The sequence below is a fragment of the Sylvia atricapilla genome, chromosome 1 (genome assembly GCF_009819655.1).
Source record: "Sylvia atricapilla isolate bSylAtr1 chromosome 1, bSylAtr1.pri, whole genome shotgun sequence".
Taxonomy (NCBI): Eukaryota; Metazoa; Chordata; class Aves; order Passeriformes; family Sylviidae; genus Sylvia; species Sylvia atricapilla.
This window is the reverse complement of record NC_089140.1, coordinates 131,062,029-131,084,396: the sequence shown is the minus strand read 5'-3', so window position 1 is coordinate 131,084,396 and position 22,368 is coordinate 131,062,029. Positions and strand designations below refer to the sequence as shown.

Genomic DNA, 22,368 nt, shown 5'->3' with positions numbered 1-22,368 from the left:
TTGGAAACCAGCGAGGTTTCCCATTAGTGTTTTGAAATATTGGTATTCCATATGAGTTTCACGTTTCATTAACTGGATTGTCATTAGTACTGTTTAAAATTCCTGGCCCTTTACTGTTACCAATTCAAAATGCTACTGTCTATCTACTTGATATTATCTCTGCCACAAGTAGTGGGTAAGTATGTGCTCAAGGGCGATTTTTATGTGTAGTATTAACAAGTTATTTACTCATGCTTGTAAGAAAAGGTTTTAAAATGGAAATAACACTTGAAGTAGGTCAAGTTGATTTTTTTTGTGTCTGAGGGGGACTTTTAAAATTCTGTTGAAGATTGTTGAATAGCTAAATTAAACACGAGCCTGTCATTGGGTCCTCTCTGCAATGTCACATGCTGGGCGTGATCCTAAGTTCAGGTTGGTCAGCACCCTTGGTGACAGTCCCTGGCAAAACAGCAAAATCTCTTTCTGTAAATTGTGTTAGTGGTTTTTGGAACCCAGAGAGATAAAGAGGGTCATGAAAATCACAGAGATAGCTCGAAACTGAATGTTATTGCAAAGTGAGTGTGTGGGCCATGTTCTACTTACCCTGCTATGCATCCATGAGAGAAAGAAGAGTTTTTATTTGTCTTTATATGTAAAATTTTTTATTTTGTGATTTCTTTTAAAGTTTTAAACCTGGGAGTCCAGCAATATAACTCGATCACATAAAGAACTAATCAATAAATGATTGCATATTACCTTTGTTTTATTTTAATGATCTGCTGTGTTCTGGCAAATGTTTCTCCCCAGGATGAAGATGAGTTAGACTCTCACACCATGGTGAAGACCAATTCAGAGAGTGCTGGTACCATGAGAGCCACCAGCACGATGAGTGAAGGCGCTCAGACAATGATTGAACATAACAGCACCATGTTAGAATCAGACTTGGGGACCATGGTAATAAACAGTGATGATGATGAAGAGGAAGATGGGACCATGAAACGTATGTTATTAATTTTCTTTCTTTTAATAACATGTTTTCTCGTGCTGCATGACGATGTTGAATCATGAAAGGCTTTTAAGTGTCAAGTTCTGTGGTTAAAACAGGGAGAGAGGGGCATTTGTGTCTCTAAGCACTCTATAATTTGTAGAGAAGTTGACTATAGTGGAAGATTCAAAGCAGAAGCCTGGTTTTGGTGCTTTGCTAAGTTTCTCTAGAGGAATCTCAAATTGTCCTTCTGTGAATTGTCCCTTGTACTGCTTGTCTCTTTGTCTCCTGTCCCACATATATTTTGGCCCAGCTCCTTGGAGCTAAACTGGTGTGATTATGTGAGAGGCTGCTGTTTCAATGTCAGTGGTCCTGGGAATATATCATGGCTCTCTTTGGCGTCAGCAGTCAGTAATATATTTTGCTGCAAAATTGTTTTATAACTCATGATCACTTAGCAGATCTGTATTTTTAAAGCAAATAATTATCTGGACATTTTTTGGAATGTAATTCAAAAATGGTTGATTTCAGTCAACGATCAAAAGATTTTTGAAACCGAACTAAAAAGTTCTAGTTGATTTTGACGGTATTTGAGGGAATACGTAACAAAGAGAAAAAAAAAGTGAATGTTCTTCTATATTTATATATGAAATGTGACTATATATAGTATTTATATTTTTTATGTTATAAAAATATAACTTACACTGAAATATCCATAAATACACATTTTAAAAATAGTTAATTTACATACTGACTTTGCTGATATGTTCATTGATTGGCTGAAGACGGCAGATTGAGGTCCACAAATTTTAACAGAATTATTTGCTTTAATAGGCAGCATCAGTAGATGACTCTAACTCATGCTGTAGCTGCCTGATTTCATGAGGCACAATGTAATGTGTAACTCTAGGCAGTTGCGGGGAAGGGAGCTGTGGGAAGATATGTGTGTGTAATATAGAGAGCTAATATCTCAAGAGTGGAAATCAGTTCCAAATAAATAACTTTGTCATGTTTCATAGCAAGTACAAAACTGCATATAGATACCTTGTGTAATTTGGTCAAGATTAATTGGAAGTGCAAAGCAGAAACTTTTTTCTCTGTACTGGACGTTGGAAGGAAAAAAGGGGTTTTGTAGATTTCGCTTGTTTGGCTTTTTTGTGGCTTGTTTTGGATTTTGTTTTTCCTTTAGAGTTCTCCGCTGTATGATTTAAAAAAGGGGGAAAGATAGTATGAAAAAAAATTGGAATAATTTTTTTGGATGGAAGAATTATGAATTAGGGTTTAGTGCAGTTTGTATGCAGCTGGACAAATCCGTCTTCATAAGTAAGTTCTGTATAAGTAATTTACCAAATTACCAATTTAAAAACCACACTATCCATGTAGTTTTTATGTGTGCTGAGAGGAAATACCTGTTACCATGCCAAACAGATCAGAAGAGTGGCATTGCAATCTCTTAATCTGTGTTTTGTCTCCTGGGGACATTGCTTTTTAAATGTACTGTTATTTTCAATTTTTAATTGATTCCATTAACAATCTGTAGTTAAGGAGCTGCCTTTCTACCTTGACCTTTGATCAGTATATGTCTTAATCCCATTCTTCTTTCTTCTCAAACAATAATAATCTTGGGAAAGGTGACAGGTTTCCTTCCCCTCCCTCGTCTCCTGTAGATGACTGTCTTGAGGCCTGTAACTGCAGCAAAGCAAAGCCAGCAGACTGGAAGTGGTTTGCCTCATGACAAGTGATGGTTTAATCATCCAGCTGTCAGGCCACAGGTTTAGTTGCAGCACTTACTTGCTAAAATTTTTTTGGTTTTTGCATCAGGCACCCCATTATTTGCATTTTTTACATTAAAAACTAGAAATAATTCAAGAACGGGATCTCTGTATCTCTCAGCTAAAAATAAATATAAATTATGTCCACTGTAGCTGGTCCTCTGGTTCTGTGATTGTTGTGCTGTTGGCTCAAACAGGAGCAATAGCAAGTTTTCTAAATGTCCCCAGGAAGGGACAAAAATTCTTGCTGTCTGTGAAAGGCAGCCACAGATTTTGTGCTTGTTTGTACTTGACAAAGACATGAGATTTTGGAGATTGGTTGCTTTTTCTAATGTACTTTTATTGGCAAAGTAGGCACTTTCTGGATGTTTGTGTGAATTGATTATAATAAATGACAATGAGTATCTTAAAATGCTTTTTGATACTGCTGAATAATAGAACATTGCATGCAAGAAGCTTGGAGAAATAAACTTTGTAAACTAGGGAAGAGAGATTTCATTTCCTTCCTAGAGACACAAAATATTTATGACAAAGTTCTTATTTAATTGCTGTTGTGTTTAGTTTCATGTTTTGTTTCCTTCTGCCTTTTGTTTCCCTGCTCAAGGACAAAATAAGAAACAATAATATGTTTTTATTTATAAGTACCCATGCTTGGAGGCCTCTGGGAGCCATGACAGAAAATAACTAAAACCATATTTTTTTCACAAATAGGGAATTGTGCTCAGATAAAATTGGGATTTGGAACAAAAAGAGGCCTGTCCTCCTGCCTCAACATACATTATACAGTCTAGTAATAAACAACGTTTATCCTATCTTGCTTGGTATGCCAGTGCATGCTCTGAACAGGAACTCTTTGGTGTGTACCTGGAAGGAGGAAAGAAAATTAAGAACATGGGAGAGTTGGGAGGAACTTCACTTTAGGAGGTTTAATGTGGAGTAGAGAAAAAAGTGAGAACGATGGAAATATACTTCTTTTATTCGGTTGCCTGGGTTTTACGTATTTTTCTGTAGAAGCCTTTTCATGCGTCAGTGGAGAGACTAGTGTTCAGACCAGCTTCCTCACCTTCCCCTTGTGGTTTTCCAGCAAGGCTTAGTAGTAGGGCTTTCTGGTGCACCAAGACTACTTGTGGTTGTTCTCTTTCCCTCATTTTCAGTAACGTTCCTCCTGCTTCTCTTTTTTGCCCTGTTAAATTCATATTTGCCATCTGCTTTGGGCTGGAAAACAAGTTGTTTCTTAGTGCAGTTTGGGTTTATTCTGGGTTTCTTTTGCTTCAGACTTCTGTGAAGCTTCTAGATAGCTTGTGGGTGGTAATGAATGTGTTAAAAGAAGAGGACAGAGAACTCAGGAGGTGGCATTTGACCACTAGAATGTAGAAAACTAATCACAAAGTAATCAAACATGAGAATATAATCTTTGGGACGGCAGATTTCCTTCCCTGTCCTCTCCCTTCTGGAGATGACCGTCTTGAGCAGTGTAACTCCAGCGAACTCGGCAAACTGAAGGTAGCCTGAGGCAAGTGGTGGTTTAATCCTTCAGCTGTCAGGCAACAGGTTTGGTTCCAGTACTTACCTGCTCAACTTTCTTGTCTTATTGTATAATGGTATTTTTGATTACAGTGGGACATGTACTATGCTATAGAGCCTACGTGGTGATAGAAGAATTCATTAGTTGGTTTATTCATTATCTTTTGGTGATTTCAGTGTCCAGGGTAAGAGGTTGGTTGGTACTGTAAGTCAGTCTCCTCTGTGATATGAGGTATATGCTGTGATAGCTCTAGAGTGGTGCTTCAAAACTCTTAGAAAGGCCTAAATCCTAGAGCTGTTTTTTCAGCTGAAAAGCAAAAGCTTGTGCCACATGTTTTATAACAACTTATGACCTAAGTCCACTAGGAATTTCGTAAGGAAATGTAATTATGGGCTGGTTTCAGTGATGCCATGGCCTGGGCATTGATACTTCATGGATGTAGTTTCAGTCAGGCATGTTTACTGTGCTCCCATCAGCACAGTACTGAAAAGTATTTTCAGACCAGTTAGATGGTTAGCTTGGTGCCACATATAGCTGTATTAGTGCTTTACTCCTGTATATGAGTAGATAAAGAAGTGATATGTGTTTACAGGTCTGTGTTGGTTCTCAAGCCATTTGCTGTGACTGGTAATAATGTTGTTCATTTATGTCACTACTAGTAGTATATTTTAAAAATGGGAATTTTTTTAAAAAATAATGTTGTCAATTCTGCTTTTGAGAGCTGTTGCAGAATGTAGTTTAATGTAGACTTTCTTTGTTTCGCTAAAAACAGAAATGAAGTGTAATTCATCTGGATTGGACTAAAGAGAAGTGTTTGAACAATGCTGTCAGGCACATGGTGTGATTCTTGGAGTGTCCTATACAGGGCGAGGAGCTGGACTTGATGATCCTGATGAGTCCTGTCCAACTCAGCGTATTCCATGATTATAATAGTAGCATCATTGAATATTTTTTCTTTTTTCCTGGGAGTGGAGGGAAAAAAACCCCAAAAATTATTAGACCAATTTTACTAGTCTTATTCTCAAGAAGCAAAGGAATATTTTGTGCTGGAAACATTTCCCCGTTAAAAATTGTAACTTCGATTCATAGTCCTTCAAAAAGTCCCTGAAAACTTCAACTAGTTGAAAATTATGTGGATTTTCCATTTCCATTTAAATGCCGGTTGCAGTTATTTCTGGTAAATAGGTGTGTCATACAACAAACAAAAGACTGAATGAGGCCTGAAGCTGAGCTTGGGTGTATAAGTCACTGGGGTACAAAAACTGTGAACTAAATAACCACTTCGATACACAGCTCTCAACAGTCAAACATTTAGATCTGTCTTAAGGTGGACTCCCACCTGCTCTGGCCTAAGTAAGTGATACAGTTTCTTCTGCTGCTTCCCTGTGATTCCCAGAAGGAAACTTGACCTGTAATTATCTGAGGTGGTTGCTCAATAGGCATTTGTTAGCAGTAGAACTTTCCCACTTGTAAAATACAGTCACAATTCCTGCTTAAAAGATGGCTGAAGGAGGTGGCTGTGGCAGCTTTTTATGTGATAGTTCACTGTTGGATGCATTTGCCTGGAGTCTGAGGTCAAAATTGTAGGCCTCTGTCTCCCATTTCTCAGAATTGCTGCCACTGTTGTAGGGCACCTTGTGAGGGGGGAGAGTAGTGCTAGGAATGTGTGGAATACAAAGCCTGAGTAGTGTATGATGTTGTACAAGCTCTGATATATAAGCTTTGCAGCAGGGGGAAGAGCACATAGGGAGATACAGGTCTAAAGAAGGTTCAAAACTGATTCCTTTACAGCTTCTGACTCTTAATAGTGACAAAGCAGTGTATTTTGAGGGAATAAAAAATACTGACAGAATGTTCACAGAAGCACTTCAGACAGGAGAGCCAGATCCTTAACTTCACCAAGTGACTGAAAATGTTCTTCAGTTGAATGGTAGATGGAGATCCACAGAATGTGGAAGGCTGTGGAAGCTCATGGCAAAAGGAAGAAAGCTCTCCTCTGTAGATATGCAGCTGCAGAAGAGGTCCAGTGTCCTGGTAGTCACAGAGTGAGAAAACGACCTACAGATTTTTCCACCAGACATTGTATGTCCTCCACTCCAAAATGCCAAACAAAAAAAACCACCAGCACCCATGCCCTCCCAGGAAGTTGTAGTGGGAGTCTCTCTTCTATAGGAGATGGTCACCCTCATCTGCTGATCTTACTTGTTAACCAACAGCAGAACTTTTCAAGTAGTTTAAAATCAATATGATATTAATAGAATACTTTTCTGTTGGAAATGCTTCACTGCAAAATAATTTTTCATGGTAGATGACATCAGTTGAATTTTACAAAAACGTGCATTAGGATGGAGTGAGCATTCCACCTTATTTTGAAATGTGTGTTGAGAATTATTTATTTTATTTGTGGTATGATTTTGAAACAGTGTCATAGAGTTAGTGTTATGTCCTTGCTCAGTCATTTTTTTTCAGCATACCTTTTGGAAGAAACTTGCTTACATAACTCTTCGGGGACACCCCTCTTCGCTGTGTTCCTGTCGGGGTATTGCTGAGGTAGAATGTGTTTTCGGCATCAATGGTGCTCTCTGTGTTTTATGGCTTGCCAGCAATTTCTGACTGTTGTTTTATTATGGCCTTTTTTTCCAAGCTGTCTTTGCAGTAGGCAAATTGTAGGGATGATAGGAGGTAGATATTCTTAAATACTGAAACTGTGGAAAACATTTTTGAACATGATCATTTCTTACTGAGAGCAAATAATTAGAAGAACTGATAATCCAAGATCCTTCTAGAATGGAATGGGCTATTTCACAATAGGTTTTCAGTGCACGTGTAGAGTGATACTGGCTGCTGTAATTTTTTTGTGGCAAATGTAGCTTACTGAATAGATGAGTGAATTAGTTGTCCTTAGGGGAATCCTTGTGTTAGACTTCTGATTTTCTTGTTTCTTGAAAGATGGTTGAGAAGATAACGTTACTATGTTGTTCATGAAAGTTAAAAAAGTACTTTCAGACCAAAATGGTCTTATTTGGGGAAAAAAAAGAAAAAAAAGGTGCAACCTATCAGTTTGCTCTGGCATAAAGATCCTGAGAGTTTTATGAAGTAAATACAAAAGAGATAGGAGCTTTCAAATGGCCTTTAAACTGGTAGATGTCAACCTATTCCTATGAAACACTAACTGAACCTGTTAGGTTAGCTAGAGTTTGAAATAGTGTCTCATTTTTCATTCATTTATTTATAAAAATAAAACCTTAAAAATAAATTTCTAAATAAATTCTTCAGGATTTTTTTACATTGGAGGAAGGAACAGCAGCAACAAAAAAATAAAAAGTCGAGATACTTGTGGTCCCATCATTTTGCAGTCATATTTCTAGTTTTGTGTGTGAGTTTTTATGTTTTTGGTGAAGGTAAGCAGCTTGCTCTTTTTATCGAGTTAACTGACTGTATGTTCAGTTGGAATCAGAAGTGAGTTCTGAATTCTTATTTAGCAAAACAAATAAAAGATGTTCTCAAAGTAAAAAATAAATGTTCTTTGCTTACCTTGGAGTAATTTCAGTACTGTTGACCCAGTTTCCATAATATGCATTTGGTAGCAAGGAATTCAGGGGGAGTTGGTTTGATTTATGTGTGTAGGTAGTCTTCTATTACATGTATAAGGAAGATATTTATAAATAGTTTTAAAACTTACAAGCAGTCCTTGGAAAATCTTTAGTATTGCCTTATATGTGAGAGGATGGAGATTGCCTTACCTGTAATGGGCCAGCATTTTGGTATTTAGCATTCTGAACAGAGACACTGGCAATCTTTTTGTTTATAACTGTGTCTCAGAGATGAAACTTAAGTACAGCCATCTCAGCAGAAGAAAAAATTGGTTGTGAAAGGCCAGCAATGTGGTGTCCTATCTTCTTGATACAAACAGTTTCAGAGGTTTTGGGCAGCGATCACCAACTAATGAACAGTTTGTACTAAGAAAGTGCATTGTATTTCTGTTTTTAATTCTACCTCCTTCATACTACTATCTTTTCTTGAATCGGCTTTCAAAATGTGGCTTTTTTCCTGAAATTTAGATTCTTCCATTTTCTTTTGCTCTACTCAGCTCTTACAAGGCCTCACCTGTAATACTGTGTTCAGCCCTAGGACCTCAAAAACAAGGAGGACATGGAGCTGTTGGAGCAAATCCAGGGGAGGACCATGAAAATGATTAGAGAGGTGGAGCACCTCTGATACGAAAACTGGCTGAGGCAGTTTGGGTTGTTCATCCTGGAGAAGAGAATGTTCCAGGGAGACCTTGTAGACTTCGCTGTACCAAACAGGGAGCCTGCAGGAGAGCTGGAGGGGGACTTTTGACAATGGCCTATAGTGACAGGACAAGGTGTAATGGCTTTAGACTGAAAGAGGGCAGGTTTAGAGTAGATGTTGGGAAGAAACTATCTACAATGAGAGTATCAAAATATTGGAACAAGTTCCCTAGAGAAGCTGTGGATGTCCCATCCCTGGAAGTGTTCAAGGCCAGGTTGGATGGGACGAATCCCTGCTCATGGAAGGGGAGTTGGAATTAGATGATTTTTAAAGGTCCTTCCCAACACAGCGCATTCAATGACGGTAGTTTTTGCTCTTCAGCACTCTTTTCTGTAGTTATTTGCATTCCTGCTGTTTACTTCTCATCCCTTCCTCAGTCCCAGATTCAAGAGATCAAGAAACATCCTTCAAGTGATCTTGAGTTTAGTGGGGGCAAACTGGGGAGATTCTGGAGAAGAATGTCTGCTGTCTGGTCAGTTAAATTTATCCTGGAGTTTAATTCACTAAATTGTTAGGTCACGGTTGTTATTAATTAAAATATGGTGAGTAGAGATCTGGGATTAGAAAAAAAAAAGAAAAAAATTTTGCAAAAACTGAGAGAAAAATCAGCTAAGAAAAAAAGCGAGGAAAAGAGGGTATGTATGGAAATAGGCTAAGGGAATCATTGTGGAATTGCAGGAGAGCAGCTGATGTAAAATTCACTAAAGCTTAGAGCATGACAGTAGAAGCACACATTAAAAAATGCCAGAAGAAATCCTACTACAACAGGAAAATTTAGGAACAGCAGAAAGAAAAGAAACAATAAATCAACATGCAGTCTTTGCTTCTGTATCAAGGATAGTGTGGCCAGCAGGTCCAGGGCTGTCCTTGTCCCCCTCTACTGTGCCCTGGGGAGGCCACACCTTGAATCCTGTGGTCACTTTTGTGCCCCTCATTTCAAGAAGGACATTGAGGTGCTGGAGCATGTCCAGAGAAGGGCACTGGAGCTGGTGAGGGGTCTGGAGCACAAATCCTGTGAGGAATGGCTGAGGGAGCTGGGGGTGTTTAGCCTGGAGAAAAGGAGGCTAAGGAGTGACCATATTGCTCTGCACAACTGCCTGAAAGGAGGTTGGAACCAGGTGGGGTTGGTCTCTTCTGCCATGTTTCAAGTGAAAGAGTGAGAGAAAATGGCCTTAGGTTACGCTAGGGGAGGTTCAGATTAGATATTTGAAGGTTTTTTTCACAGAAAAAGTGAGTAAGCACTGGAATGGGCTGCCCAGGGAGGTGGTGGGGGCAACATCTCTGGTATGTCTGGAAGTGTCGGGAGGTGTCTGGATGTGGCACTTGTGGTATGGTTGTGATTGTGGTGTTTCTAGGTCAGTGGTCAGAGTAGATGATTTTGAATGTCTCTTCTGGTCTTGATGATTCTGTGAAAAGATGGCAGTACAAAAATGAACATCAGTAAAAAAAAAGGCTGCTATTAGTCATGCAACATAATTAGAATGAAGTAGAAAACCTTTAGACAAAGGAGATGGGAAGAGATCATGAAATAAGAAGTGAGAGAGTGAATGAATAGTGAATGAAAAAAAAACCCAAATGTAAAACCATATAAGGAGATAGGCAAGTCCTAGTAATCATGTCAAACACATGCTTAGAATATATTTTGGGTTTCACTTGTTAAAACAAGTATATAAAATAAAAATTCCTATTACTTTATTATGCTTGTAATTTAAATGTATAATTTTGTCTGATTTTTGGTGTTAAGTTTTCCTCCCATCTTAGTTACTTATCTCTCATTCTATTTCATATTTTGTTTGTGGAAATATATTTCATATATCTTCGTGTCAAATATGTTACACTTCCAGCAAGTACATTTCTGGTGTCAGTGCTATGCAGAATATGATCTCTGAGGTGACAGTTATGTTTATTTATTGTACTGTTTAGTAATGAATTTGCTTTGAAATCCCACAAACAAAAGCAAATTTTAATAATTTAGTACTGAAGATTCTTGTTTTACCTTTAGTTTTTTGAACAGGATAAAAGAGCATGAGTTCATGCTGATCTCGATCTGCTTCCTAAAGCTTTTGCAGCTATTTGATGATGACAGAAATCCTCCAGGATGTGGAGACAGGGTGCTTTGCAACCCTCTGTAGAGGGTGGTCCTGTAATTTTCTGGTAATCTTCATTGGTAATGAATTAAATTAAGCAGCATCCAGACACAATTTGTGTAGCTGTATTTTGCAAGTTCTTTTTTTAAATAATCATTAAATCCCACCTTTAGTGAAACTCTGTTCCTTTCCTACAAGTGACTGTGGACCAGACCTTGAAGTCAGGGGCATTCAGTGCCCAAAGGGGTGCTTAGCACCTCATGTTATTCAGTCTCTATAACAACAAATTGATATTGCATGAACTAACTTCTAATGCTATTTGTGTGTGCAACTCTGAAATGTCTTGAACATTTCTCCACGTTGTGTCTTGCTACAAAAATATCATACTTTGACTATGAGCTTTTATGCCAAAGATCCTCAGGGGGCAGAAGCTTGCATCACATACAGATGACTGTATTAGTTTCTGCAAACCCAGGAAAATTAATTAGTGAAGTTTAGTTTATAGTGCTTTAATTCTTTTATCTTTGGATAGTTTTTTACCTTATTTTTTTCTGTTTTCTTTCAACTAAGGAAATGCTACTTCACCACAAGTTCAAAGACCTTCTTTCATGGACTACTTTGATAAACAAGATTCCAAGAATAAAAGCCCTGAAAACTGTAATCAGAACATGCATGAACCTTACCACATATCCAAAAACGTTTTTCCTGATAACTGGAAAGTCCCTCAAGATGGAGACTTTGATTTTGTAAGTACTTTTTTTATTGTTTATTCTCTTCCATGCAGTTTATTTTATCTGTGCCAAAAATAGTTAATCCCTTTCTGTAACTGTTTTAATACAAATAATTAAACTTTCAAGAATACTGTCCAAGTATCTAATCTTTGTGCCTTATCCTGGTTGTTGAAGTAAATACACCTGATTAACACAGGATCTTTTTAATGATGAGTGGCATGTGACATTATACTACCTTGTAATTACTTTTTTTAAAAAAAGATTTTGGTTCCTTAAAATTTATGTGCTATAACAACTTCAAAATTTAACCCAATTCTGTTAAAAAAATTTCTACAGACATGGAATGTTGTCACGTTTGCTGGCTATCTCAGTAAAATGATTAGCATTTTAAACTGGATTGGAGCCATTTAATCAATCTCCTTGGAGATGTTTAAGACCACCTGCTGTTTTGTACAAGTCATCTTCTTGGTACTATTCCAATAGCACACATCTCTTTACATAGAATTATTCTACCTAACACAATTTATCTATTTCAGAATGGAGTTTTTATCCTCCAAGATATGTGTAGTTTATTTCATTTTGCCTATGTTGCAAATTATAACAGGGTCCAAAGGGAAATATTCTTTAGTTACAGGTTGCACTTAAAATGAAATATAGAATTATTGATTAGAGACTTATAAATAATTATGCCTGGTTTTCACCTTGGCTAATTTTTTAACATGTTTCAATGAAATCTTTGTTTATCTGTTGTGGATGAAATGTTCTTAACTACAGTGCAGTAGCTAAATATGATCACATGATGCCTTTTTGAAACACTTTTGAGATTTCAAGAGAAATGTTGTGTTTAATTTTAGGTGACAGCTGTAGGTGGGGAATTTTCTTTCCAGTTTTCACTTACTGCATTTCTACTTAAAGCTGACTCTTAAATTTAAACTACTAAGGTAAAGCCAGTTAAATAGCATAGTACAAGCTGTTGCTGCTGGAGAATTGTGATTTAGTTGGGTTTTGGTTTGGGTGGAATTTTTTTAGGTTTTTGTTCTGCTGGTTTTTTTCCATCAAACGCAGTAATCATCATCCTGATGATTAACAAAATAGTTAGTTGCACTATTAGTTGGAAAATAACTGGCCATTGTTTCAGTGGTGTTATTATAGTGGCAATAAAACTGCCTTTAGAACATTTTTAAATTTGCCCTGTCTTTTCCATTTCTTGTGAAGAAATGCAGGCAAAAATTATTCTTTTTGTAAATGCTAAGGTGCTAATTCTGTAAGCACTTACTCATTGATAATTCATACATGGATAATTGTGTGGAATTTGTTGACATTGCTTGTACAATGAAGTTGCCTTCTTGAAATAGGAATTTGTCTTAGAACAAAATTCTAGGAGTTCTGATCTTCAGAAATAGGACTGCTCAGTTTTGTAGACAAACCTTCCTAGTGGTGTTAGACTGGCAAGTACAGACTTCAGAATCCTAGAATGGTTCCTTCTAAAGGAAGGAACCCTTAGGGGTCATCTAGTCCAGCTTTCCTGCCGTGGACAGGGTCATCTTTCACTAGCTTTTTAAGGCTGTAACCTTGAAAGCTTGCAATGCAGCAAGTTTTTAATGCAGCATCCACAACTTGTCCAGGCAATTTGTTCCTGGAGTCTCATGGAATTTATGTGTTGTGCAGTTTGTCCTTGGCCTCTTGAAAAGGCAGTTGTTGGGAAGTTTGTTGCTACAAAATTATTCTGATTGAAAACAAAATAGGTTTTTTTCAAAAGTGAGTAACTATTTGTATGGACTCTGTGTGTGTGGTGGTATTTTGTTTTAAATCACTCAATAATACATTTCTCTAAAGCATCCGGTACCAGTGGATGTTGCACAGGATATGAGTTTTAACTGCTGATTTGAACCACAATTATTATTTACTTATATATTCTAGAAGCACTTCTATTTATATTTTCGACAGTGAGTGGCAGTATTGGCAAGTGGCCTGCAAGAGACTTTCTCAAAGGATAAATCAGCGGGCAGCATGCATAATATATTGTCTGTTCTTTGTGAGATTGACATGAATGTTTTCAGTTGCTGACATGAAGTCTTTAAATGATTCATGAAAGGGATAAATGATGGAAACTTTTTGAACTAAATAATTCCATGCTATTTTGTTTGGAATCAGCCTTAATGGGATCTAAAAAGCTATCCAAACTGTAAATGATGGCATAATTTTATTTAAAGAAGGGATTGATATACTAGAACTAAAATATAAATGATCAAAATTCACCTTAATATTCTAATAGTACTCCAGCTTTCTGTGTAGAAAAGGAAGGATGCTTTGTAATCCAGAAGTCACCAAACTAATTTGCTGAATGATACCATTATTTCTTACCCTTGTAAGCCAAATACACCATGGCAGTTCTGGCAGCCAGTGAACAGTTCACTTGTGAGCCAGGGTGAATGATAAGGTCATGCTAAGAAGAAATACTTAAGTGTATTGAATGAAAAACCCTAGAAATTTGTGTATATGTCTGTTAAATCATGAACTAGGAAGCAGAAATGCCATTGAGGTGGGAAAGAGAAGGCAAAAGAAAGTAAAAACCAACTTATAAATTCCTACAACTAATTAGTTTGCTTATTTATGTATATTATAAGGTGAAACACGCAGAACTGGGAGCTAATTCCTGTGGCCAAATAGTATATTTGCTTTAGGTCACAGTGATATTTTATCCTAGTCTTAGTCCGCTGCACTGTCTGATAAAACATAGTTCTTGTTGAAATGTAAAAATACTTGTAATGTGCATGGAGCAGTTTTACATACTTGCTGTTTTTAGATAATGTAAATAAATTATGTAGGAAACTGTTCTCATAATGTGGATAAACAAATACATAAAATAAGGCAGATGAACTTAGTGCCAGGGCTGGTTTGAAAGTTCTGGTGTGAGCATAGTTTTCAGCCTTGATGTAAATGTTTTAAAAACTCCTTGCCAACACAAATATATCTAGAGGACTTTTCCAAGAAAATAACATGTTTTGGTCATCAATGTGAGCTTTAAAACAAGTAGTTTTCGCAGCATTGTTTGTCCTGTAAGTATGTATTTATGGTTTGGTTTTTTCCTCTGTTGATATACGTGTGTTTTGAAATTCAAAAGCTGATCTTAATTCTTTTTCACTGATGCCATATGGGAATTTAAGGTCTATCTCTGACTTTTGGTCCTGTGGGCCTTCAGTTCTGTGATCAGTCTGTGCTGGTTATTGATGTCACATTCCAGGAATGGATAAGAAAAAGTTGTCATGACAGACCTTCAATTTATACATTGCATTGAATCAGATGTATTGCAAATGACTTTAACTAGACTGAATTCTGTTACTGTATACTCACTGTGACTATTACATTATTCCAAATTTGCCCTGTTATATTTCCTCCTGGACTTACTTTTCATGCAAAGTCGGTGTTTGGAATTTTATGCTACATTTCTTCTTGCCTTTAAAAAAGAAACAATGGCCAAACATGAAACATTCAACCTCAAGCACTTGTGAATGTTTTCTTTTTTATGAGTAGGAATTTGTATGAATTGCTGGTTTTAATCTTTGCTTTCTGTTACTCTGATGTCTGTTTTGGATGTCTCAAGATTAATTCTCAAACCTTAAAGTATGGGTCTTTGATATCAGTGAATCTTAGGGAAATGTATTTCTGGGGAAGTACTTGTAATGTTTCGTTTTGCTTTTTCCACTTCAGCCTTTGAAGTGCAGCTGTTGAAGCTCTGATTTGATACATAGCTCTTTCCAGAAACCCAAACTAATGTTTATTCAAACTTAAGCTTTTATATTAAATTGTTAATGTGTATCTCACACTCAAGGATCATCGTGGAATTTTGTTTTCAATGAATTCTACCAGTCTGTAAGCAATTCTCTTACAAATTTTAATTCTTTTAAAGAGGCATATGGCATAATTAAAGCATTATTTGTAATCGTTATTCTGTCAGTTTTACTTGGGGTTAAGTGATGCTTTAAGCACTGCAAACCTTGATGCCAGTAAGTATAATCAACAAGATACTACTCATTGTGAGGAACAGTGGCATAAAATAAGAAAAAAATGCAGGAAAGCTCTGTAATCTATGGGTGTGAGATTCCTAGGAGTATTAATGATGCATGGTATAAGCAGCTTTTTATAAGGAGGCTTAACTGTTTAATGGGCTGACTTTTAGTTCTAGCTCAGAAGTCAGCAGTTTGGATCAGAATGAGAGCAAATGATGTGTTTATTTTACCCATCTGACTGGCCAGTCCTTTGAAGACCAGTTGTTTTTTGTAGATATTATGTATTCCTATGACCGTGTTGCTGTTATGATAGCTTTGTTCTTTCCGTGGGGAATGTTTCCTGTGAAATAGGTACATGCTGGAGGGAGCTGTGTATTAAATGAGTGGTATGATTGCAGGGTGTTGTTAAAGCAGCTTGCTTAAATTTTTTATTGTCTTTCACAGTTGAAGATTTTACGCTGTATAACATTTATAATAGAAATTAGTTTTCACCCAGAAAAGGTGAACTTTTTATTCTGAGCAAGAAGAGCTCATTATTTTTGTTATATGTGGATACCCAGATTAATCTTAACTTGCTAGATTGATGTGCAGTGTGTACATGTTTGAAATAATCTGCTGCCAAGATATTTACTGTATCATGACATTTTAGATCTCATTAAGATGTAAAATTGCCCTGTAAATCCTTCTGCCCCTTAGTAATGAGTATTAGTGTGGGACATCATATTAACAAAGGATTTACATGAACCTAATTGATGATAACCTCTGAATTAACATTAGTGAGAATGGGTTGCAAAACTTCATTTGTGCTAATTGAATATTTCATTTTAAATTAGTCATTAACTTTTTGTTGTGAGACAATAAAATGTAAAAAGGCAAATCTGTTTATTACAGCATTACTAGGATAATGATTTCTGTCTCTAGTAGAATTATTTTCAAACTGGAATGGTATCCAGATTGTTAAATATTAAACAGTGAACATGTAGATCATGTTTTGCATAATAACTGCAGTATCATGTTTAAGTACATGCATTCTGGGTGACTTAAAGATTCTGGAATAGCAACAAAAAAATTAAAAAGCCATCTGTTACTGTAGGCAGAATATTTCCCTGGGTTTCAAAAGAAACAAATACATTAGAATATAATAATTTTGGAGTAATAGTACTGCAGATTCTGAGGCTTCAGTTAATGTTTACAAATCTATAATGTAGCAGTTGTTTCTGTAAAAAATTAAGTAGCATAAAATGACTGAAGACCAACTAGAATTAAATTAAAACTTCACTAACCAAGCTGAGCTGTGATAACTTCATGGGAAATATGTCTTTGTCCAAAATCTTGGCTGGGATTATACTGACTTTATTTAACAAGCAGATGACTTTGTTTGGAGCAATTGTCTTTCTAATTAATGGGAATTAAGTATTTAATGTATTTTCAGTCATTTCTGATTCTCTTCTAAGATTTGAAAATTTTAAATGAAATATTAATATAGGTTAATTTTGCTTTGTTTTTAGTTACTTGTTGAATATGATGAAGCATTTCCAGATGCTGATAGGAAGAATGCTTTCCTTACTAAGCAAATACGAAACTTAGATTTCTGCGTTTGTATGGGCCATACACATATGAGATAAAGGTACTATAGGTGCTGATAGTTTCCATGCAGGATTTAATTCTGTTCAGTTCAGGCATGGCTAAAAGGAGAGAGACTGTAAAGTGAATTTAGTGAAAATTGCATGCTTTATCTAGGTCATTTTGGAGTACAGTGTGAACCTCAGCAGTGGAGATTTTCTGTACCTTTTAAAATAGGTGGCTGTTAGGGAAACTTCTTGTGTCTTTTTTATCAAAAATGAAAGGTGTGTGTGTGGGTAAGTGAATGGAGAGGTATTTGTACTAGGCGTCCACCATGGATGATTTGCAGGTCGTGGCCGTGGTTTGTTAGGCTTATCAGGCAGCTGTTCAGGAGGGGAGTTTTTACAAGCCTGACATGTAAACCAGATGTGTAGTATTGGTTGCTGAGATTTTACAGGCAAAGATAACAGAACAACTTATTACACTTTTTTTTTAAACTCTGTAAGTCAAATGCTGACTGATTTAACTAAATTCTGTTCGTATATTCTAATAACAAAAGGGGAATTATTTTTCATGCTGAGAGGGGGAAATAGAATGCCTGAACAGAGTGTTCCTCCAACTGGTATAGAATACAGCATCCTTTCTCTTCGAATGTGTCCCTTCTTCTATTAGTATGTAAGTAAATAATTGAAAATCAACCCTAGTCATTTTTTAGGCTATAAACAGAATGAATACTTTCTGTTTATCTTAAGTTGTAGGACTATTATAAGGCTGTTACTCTGACTACTGAATCAAGCACAACAAAATGCGAGTGCTATACTTAAGCAGGTTTGGAAAGTGAATTGTGCTGCCTGACAAAGATTAGATAAATTTTTGTATCTTAAAAGAGCACAGAAAACGCCCTTCTAGAAAAAAAAAAAAAAAAAGCTTTTTGCATTTTTACATGTTAGGTAGAACAAAAGGCTTTTATTTATCATTGACATATACTGTGAAGACTAGGCAAGAGGTCAGGCTTGAATTGCACCAATATATTTGAAGTTAGATAGTAAGAAGAATGGATAACTACATACAATAGCAGATTGCCTCAGAGGGTTGCAGAAGTTGCCATTGTTGTAAGTGTTGAAGACCTGGTTAGATAAACACATCAGGAACTGTTTTGGTGGAGCTAATCCCACTTGGAGCAGAGGATTGTTATAGGTGACCTGCTCCTGTAAATGTTTCCGATGGCCTTCTTTTCTATGGCTTTTTAAGCTACTGCTGATGCCTGATGTTTGTAATCATAAAAGATGTTGAGAGCACTTTGGTTTTACAAGCTTGAGCTCTCAAAAACAGTGACATACCTAATTTGTTTATTAGGAGTATCAGTGTTTTGGAGGAACTAGAACTTGAGTAACCTTAATCATTTTTTCAATTAGCAGTCAACCATTATTTCCAAACATGAGTCTGCCTCTGGAAAATTTCAGCCAAGATTCAGTCAGTAAGACTTAAGTAGGTTTTTTTCTCCCAAAACTTTATAAAGGATTGCTGCCATGTTACTTTATCACATCAAATAATTTCAATGTGCAGTGTTTTTTTTTAATTCTAGAATAATTTCTAATGAGAAAACATTTTAAAACTTACTTTTCAGCCAACTTTCAAATTCTTAGTATAGAGTTAAGAATGAAACTACTTCACACCAAAGAGTTCAAATGCTTGTATCATCTTAATGCCTTTTTTTTTTTTACCTCATTAGCTTGAATGAGGAAAATGAGCTGAGAAACTGAAGCATAGCTCTAGTATGTATATTTAGTTATACAGCAAATCTGTAATTTGTGCATAATTCAAAAAGAACAAAGGAAAGATGTGAGTGAAGCTGATGAGCTGGGACAGTGCTGCTGGTTTAAAGTAACATCTTGTTACCTTAGTAACTAGTTGTCTGTACTAATACACCTCTTTAGGATCATTGTGTAATAGCTCAGTAATGCAGTTGAGAAGGAGCTTTGAAAAACTTGTATAAAAGCAGTAGTGGCTGAACAAATTTTATATGTTGCTTTTTTTGTCCATCAAACCAATTCAGATTCAGGTCTCTATTCTGTTTTCCCTTATAATTAAAAAAACCCAAATAGGGAGGGTGTTTAATCCAAGGAGTTTTCATGTTCCATGAATCACTGTTAGTGTCAAGACAGCGTACCACACCTTTGTGTGTAATGTCTGATCTCCACACTGAATGTTTACACCAAGGAGTGCTTCTTCCAGCTCCGGCTTTCAGCTGAATTCTTTGAAATTATCTCTATGTCAGTATCATGCAAATTTACCACCGGGAAACAAAATCTGCTCTTCTGCTCTTTGCTATGGTAATTAACGCTAATGAAAAGGAGTAAAAATAAAACCTGCCTCGGGAGAGTGGGTGACTGGAAGATTGTTTTAAGTTAATTTTTATAGCTTCTTGGTTTCAAGGAGGATTTCCTCATCATGAGGTTTCGTAAAGAACGAGATGTTTTTATCAGTTTAGAGTGTTTTGTGCTAGACCCCCCCCCCCCCCCCTTTTTTTTTTGTTTGGACCTAAATGGGATCTTGTCAGATAGGTTTCTAGCAATTAATAGGATTCTAGCAATTTAACAGAAAAAAAAAAATTGGATGAGCTTAGTGACTGTGTGGCTGACTCTGAATAATCACAATGCTTGTATTAGATTTCTGTGCCTCATGTTTTGATCGGCGGCCAATAAGTACCATGTGTAGACTCTATATTAAGCGTAGATGTTAACAATATTTCGTCAACAAAATGCTGGAAATTAAATGGCTGACATTTAATACTATTGAGCTTTATAAGGAATGGAAAAAAAAAATCTGTGGTTTTAGTTTCCAAATATCTTGTAGAACTTGAAGACAGTTCTGCACTAAGGCATTGACTTCAAGCAGTGGGCTCGAATACTGGGAGTTATTTGTTATTTTGAATTAATATCTTCAGATATCTGATTAGATTTGACTTAGTACACATAGACCAAGTCCAGGGATTGTCCAGAATTCTTTGCCTTACATATAAATTTTATTTCTTTTCTTATAACTTGCGTAACTCAGAGATAAAGGGAACTACTATGAAACTTGAGAGCAAAATTTGTATTTCTGTAGTTTCTGAATAACTTACTATTGTAATTTACTTGTATTTTAGTAATGTATGAAAAATATAGATTAAAATCACCCAAATGTTACTATTTTACATTAGATCTGTGACTAAACATACACTATAATCCACATTTACTTTTGTTTATTGGGAATTGTAGCATTGCTGTGAACTAGTCCTTTTATTTTTGGTAAAGAAGGTGACATGTGTGCAGTGTAAATTTGTATCTGTTTGGAGACTTGACCTTTCATTCATTGATGTTGTTATTTGTGCCTGGACTTACATGTACCTCATGGACATGTACCAGTACTTAAAAAGATTAAAAAAATACCCTATGTGGAGGGTACACATGCACACACGACAAATCCAACAAAGCAAAAGAATTAATTTGACAAGTTTTTATACCTACTTTATGTTTTTATATGAGTAAAATTTTAAGAATGAAGCTGTGCAAGCCCAGTATACAAAGTTGCAGTTACTGGCAAACTCTCCATAAAGACTTAATCTCATACTTGCTAAAGTCAGTGGCAAAACTCCTACTGATGTCAATGTTAAGTTTCACCGCTCAGACTGTTAAAGAAGCTACTTTCGTTTTTGTGCCTAAATGTGAAACTGCATTTAGATTTTGGGTTAGAGATTTCACAACTTCGCCTGTTTCTCTTGGCATTCCTTAGTTTTTTAGGGCAAGTTCATCCCATTCCTAAGAAAGAAACACTTGAAGAATTGACACTTCTCTGGCATGTATTTAATGATCATGGTATTACTTATATTTGTGTTTGACATTAGGAGTTGTACTGATATAAGAATAGTAATCCGATAATCTAGATTGTTGACATAAATGTTCCAGGACAAAATTGTTCAGTGGAAAAGCTCTCGAGGTACAGTAGCATGGTTGTAACTATTTCAAAAAGCTGCTTGAGGCTCAGCTGAGAACTCTGACTTCATTTCCATGACAGTATTTAGTGTGCCATAGTGAGAGCTAAAACAAGTTACCTTAAAGCATTTTCAAAAAATTAACTTAGTTTGCATTGCAGCAGACTAGTGTCATGGGCAAGGTTAGGTCTGCAGCTGAGAAGCAGGAACTTTGCAACCTGTGTAGCCTTAACCACATGATGCTGTATGACCATGCTGTAGTGTAGTAGATGTGAATTTGGAACCTTCTAAAAACATGTTCGAATTTTTTTTCACCTCATGGTGTCAATACAGTCCAGTATATGAAGTTGGTATTTATATTTGAATATTATTCTTTCAAGTAAGAATGGGGGGAAAAGTGTTCTTCAAAGATACAGACTAAACTTTCACATTACCCTAAAAAGTTATTCAGATGCAGAAAGTTCTGTTGGTAAAAATGACCTGAAATGACTGCCTCTTTTATTTTGTTGTGTCCTCTTTGAAGATTGTGCTTTCTGGCGTAGAGAATTACTTGAAGAAGCGTGTGAATAGAAGAGGAGGCTTTCTTTCTAAAGTGCAAACATTTGAGTTACTTAAAGATTGCCATTAATTATAGTCACGTGTTCTAAATGCCATCCACACACAAGAAGAACGTGCATTCTATAGAGATGGCTGACCACTTAAAGATGAGAACTGTTATGCTGATAATGTTCACAGACATAGAAATATCGTATTTCCGTGATGCTTGGGATATGTATGTACAGGATGAAATGTGCTTCTTGTTTTGCTTTTGCAAAGTTGTGAATTTCATCACTGTTTTTGTCTGAGGAGTTTCCATTAACTATTAGACGACAACTGTGAGGCAAGATGAAGAGACCTGTGTAAGTACATCTGCATTCAGGCAGGTTCAAGGAACAAAGACATTAAATTAAAAATTAAATGAAGACTTGTCGTTTTATATTTCTTCTGTGGCTTAAAATTTGGCAAGATGTGAGCAACTGTGTGCAGTCCACCTTCAGTGCTACTTTAGAGAAACAGAGAAAGAATTGGCAGGAGTGTGTTGGTTGTAGTACAGCTTGATATGTACATGCTCAACTGTTTCATTTGTCGTCTCTTGACCTGGTTAACTTCCTTGTCATGGGGTTTAAAGGCCTAGTTTGCAGTGGTTGTTCTTCCTTACATGAAGTTCTGAATGCTACTGTTCCGACCTTTTGAAGGAATGATGTTACAGGCACATAATGCACTTTTCGCTTACACTCAGCGGTTAACAGGATTTTAATCTAAAATTTTGCAGTGCCTTTTTATTTAAAAAAGAAAACTAAAAATCTTAAGTCCCAAACAGTTTTCAGAATAGAGGGTGTTTGCGGAGGAGAAGAGATGGAAAAGAGCTGATAGCTCTGAAGGGGATTTCTAAAGGATTTAGGGGAAAGAG

At 36.3% G+C, this 22,368-nt stretch overlaps 1 protein-coding gene across 1 annotated transcript in view; it reads left to right on the top strand.

The window, feature by feature from the left end:
• Nucleotides 1–22,368, top strand: part of STK3 (serine/threonine kinase 3) — a 126,785-nt gene that overhangs the window by 66,546 nt on the left and 37,871 nt on the right. The window contains exons 9-10 of the mRNA XM_066334049.1: nucleotides 787–979; nucleotides 11,212–11,387. Of these exons, the coding sequence (XP_066190146.1) occupies nucleotides 787–979; nucleotides 11,212–11,387 (369 nt within the window). The remainder of the gene's footprint in view (nucleotides 1–786; nucleotides 980–11,211; nucleotides 11,388–22,368) is intronic.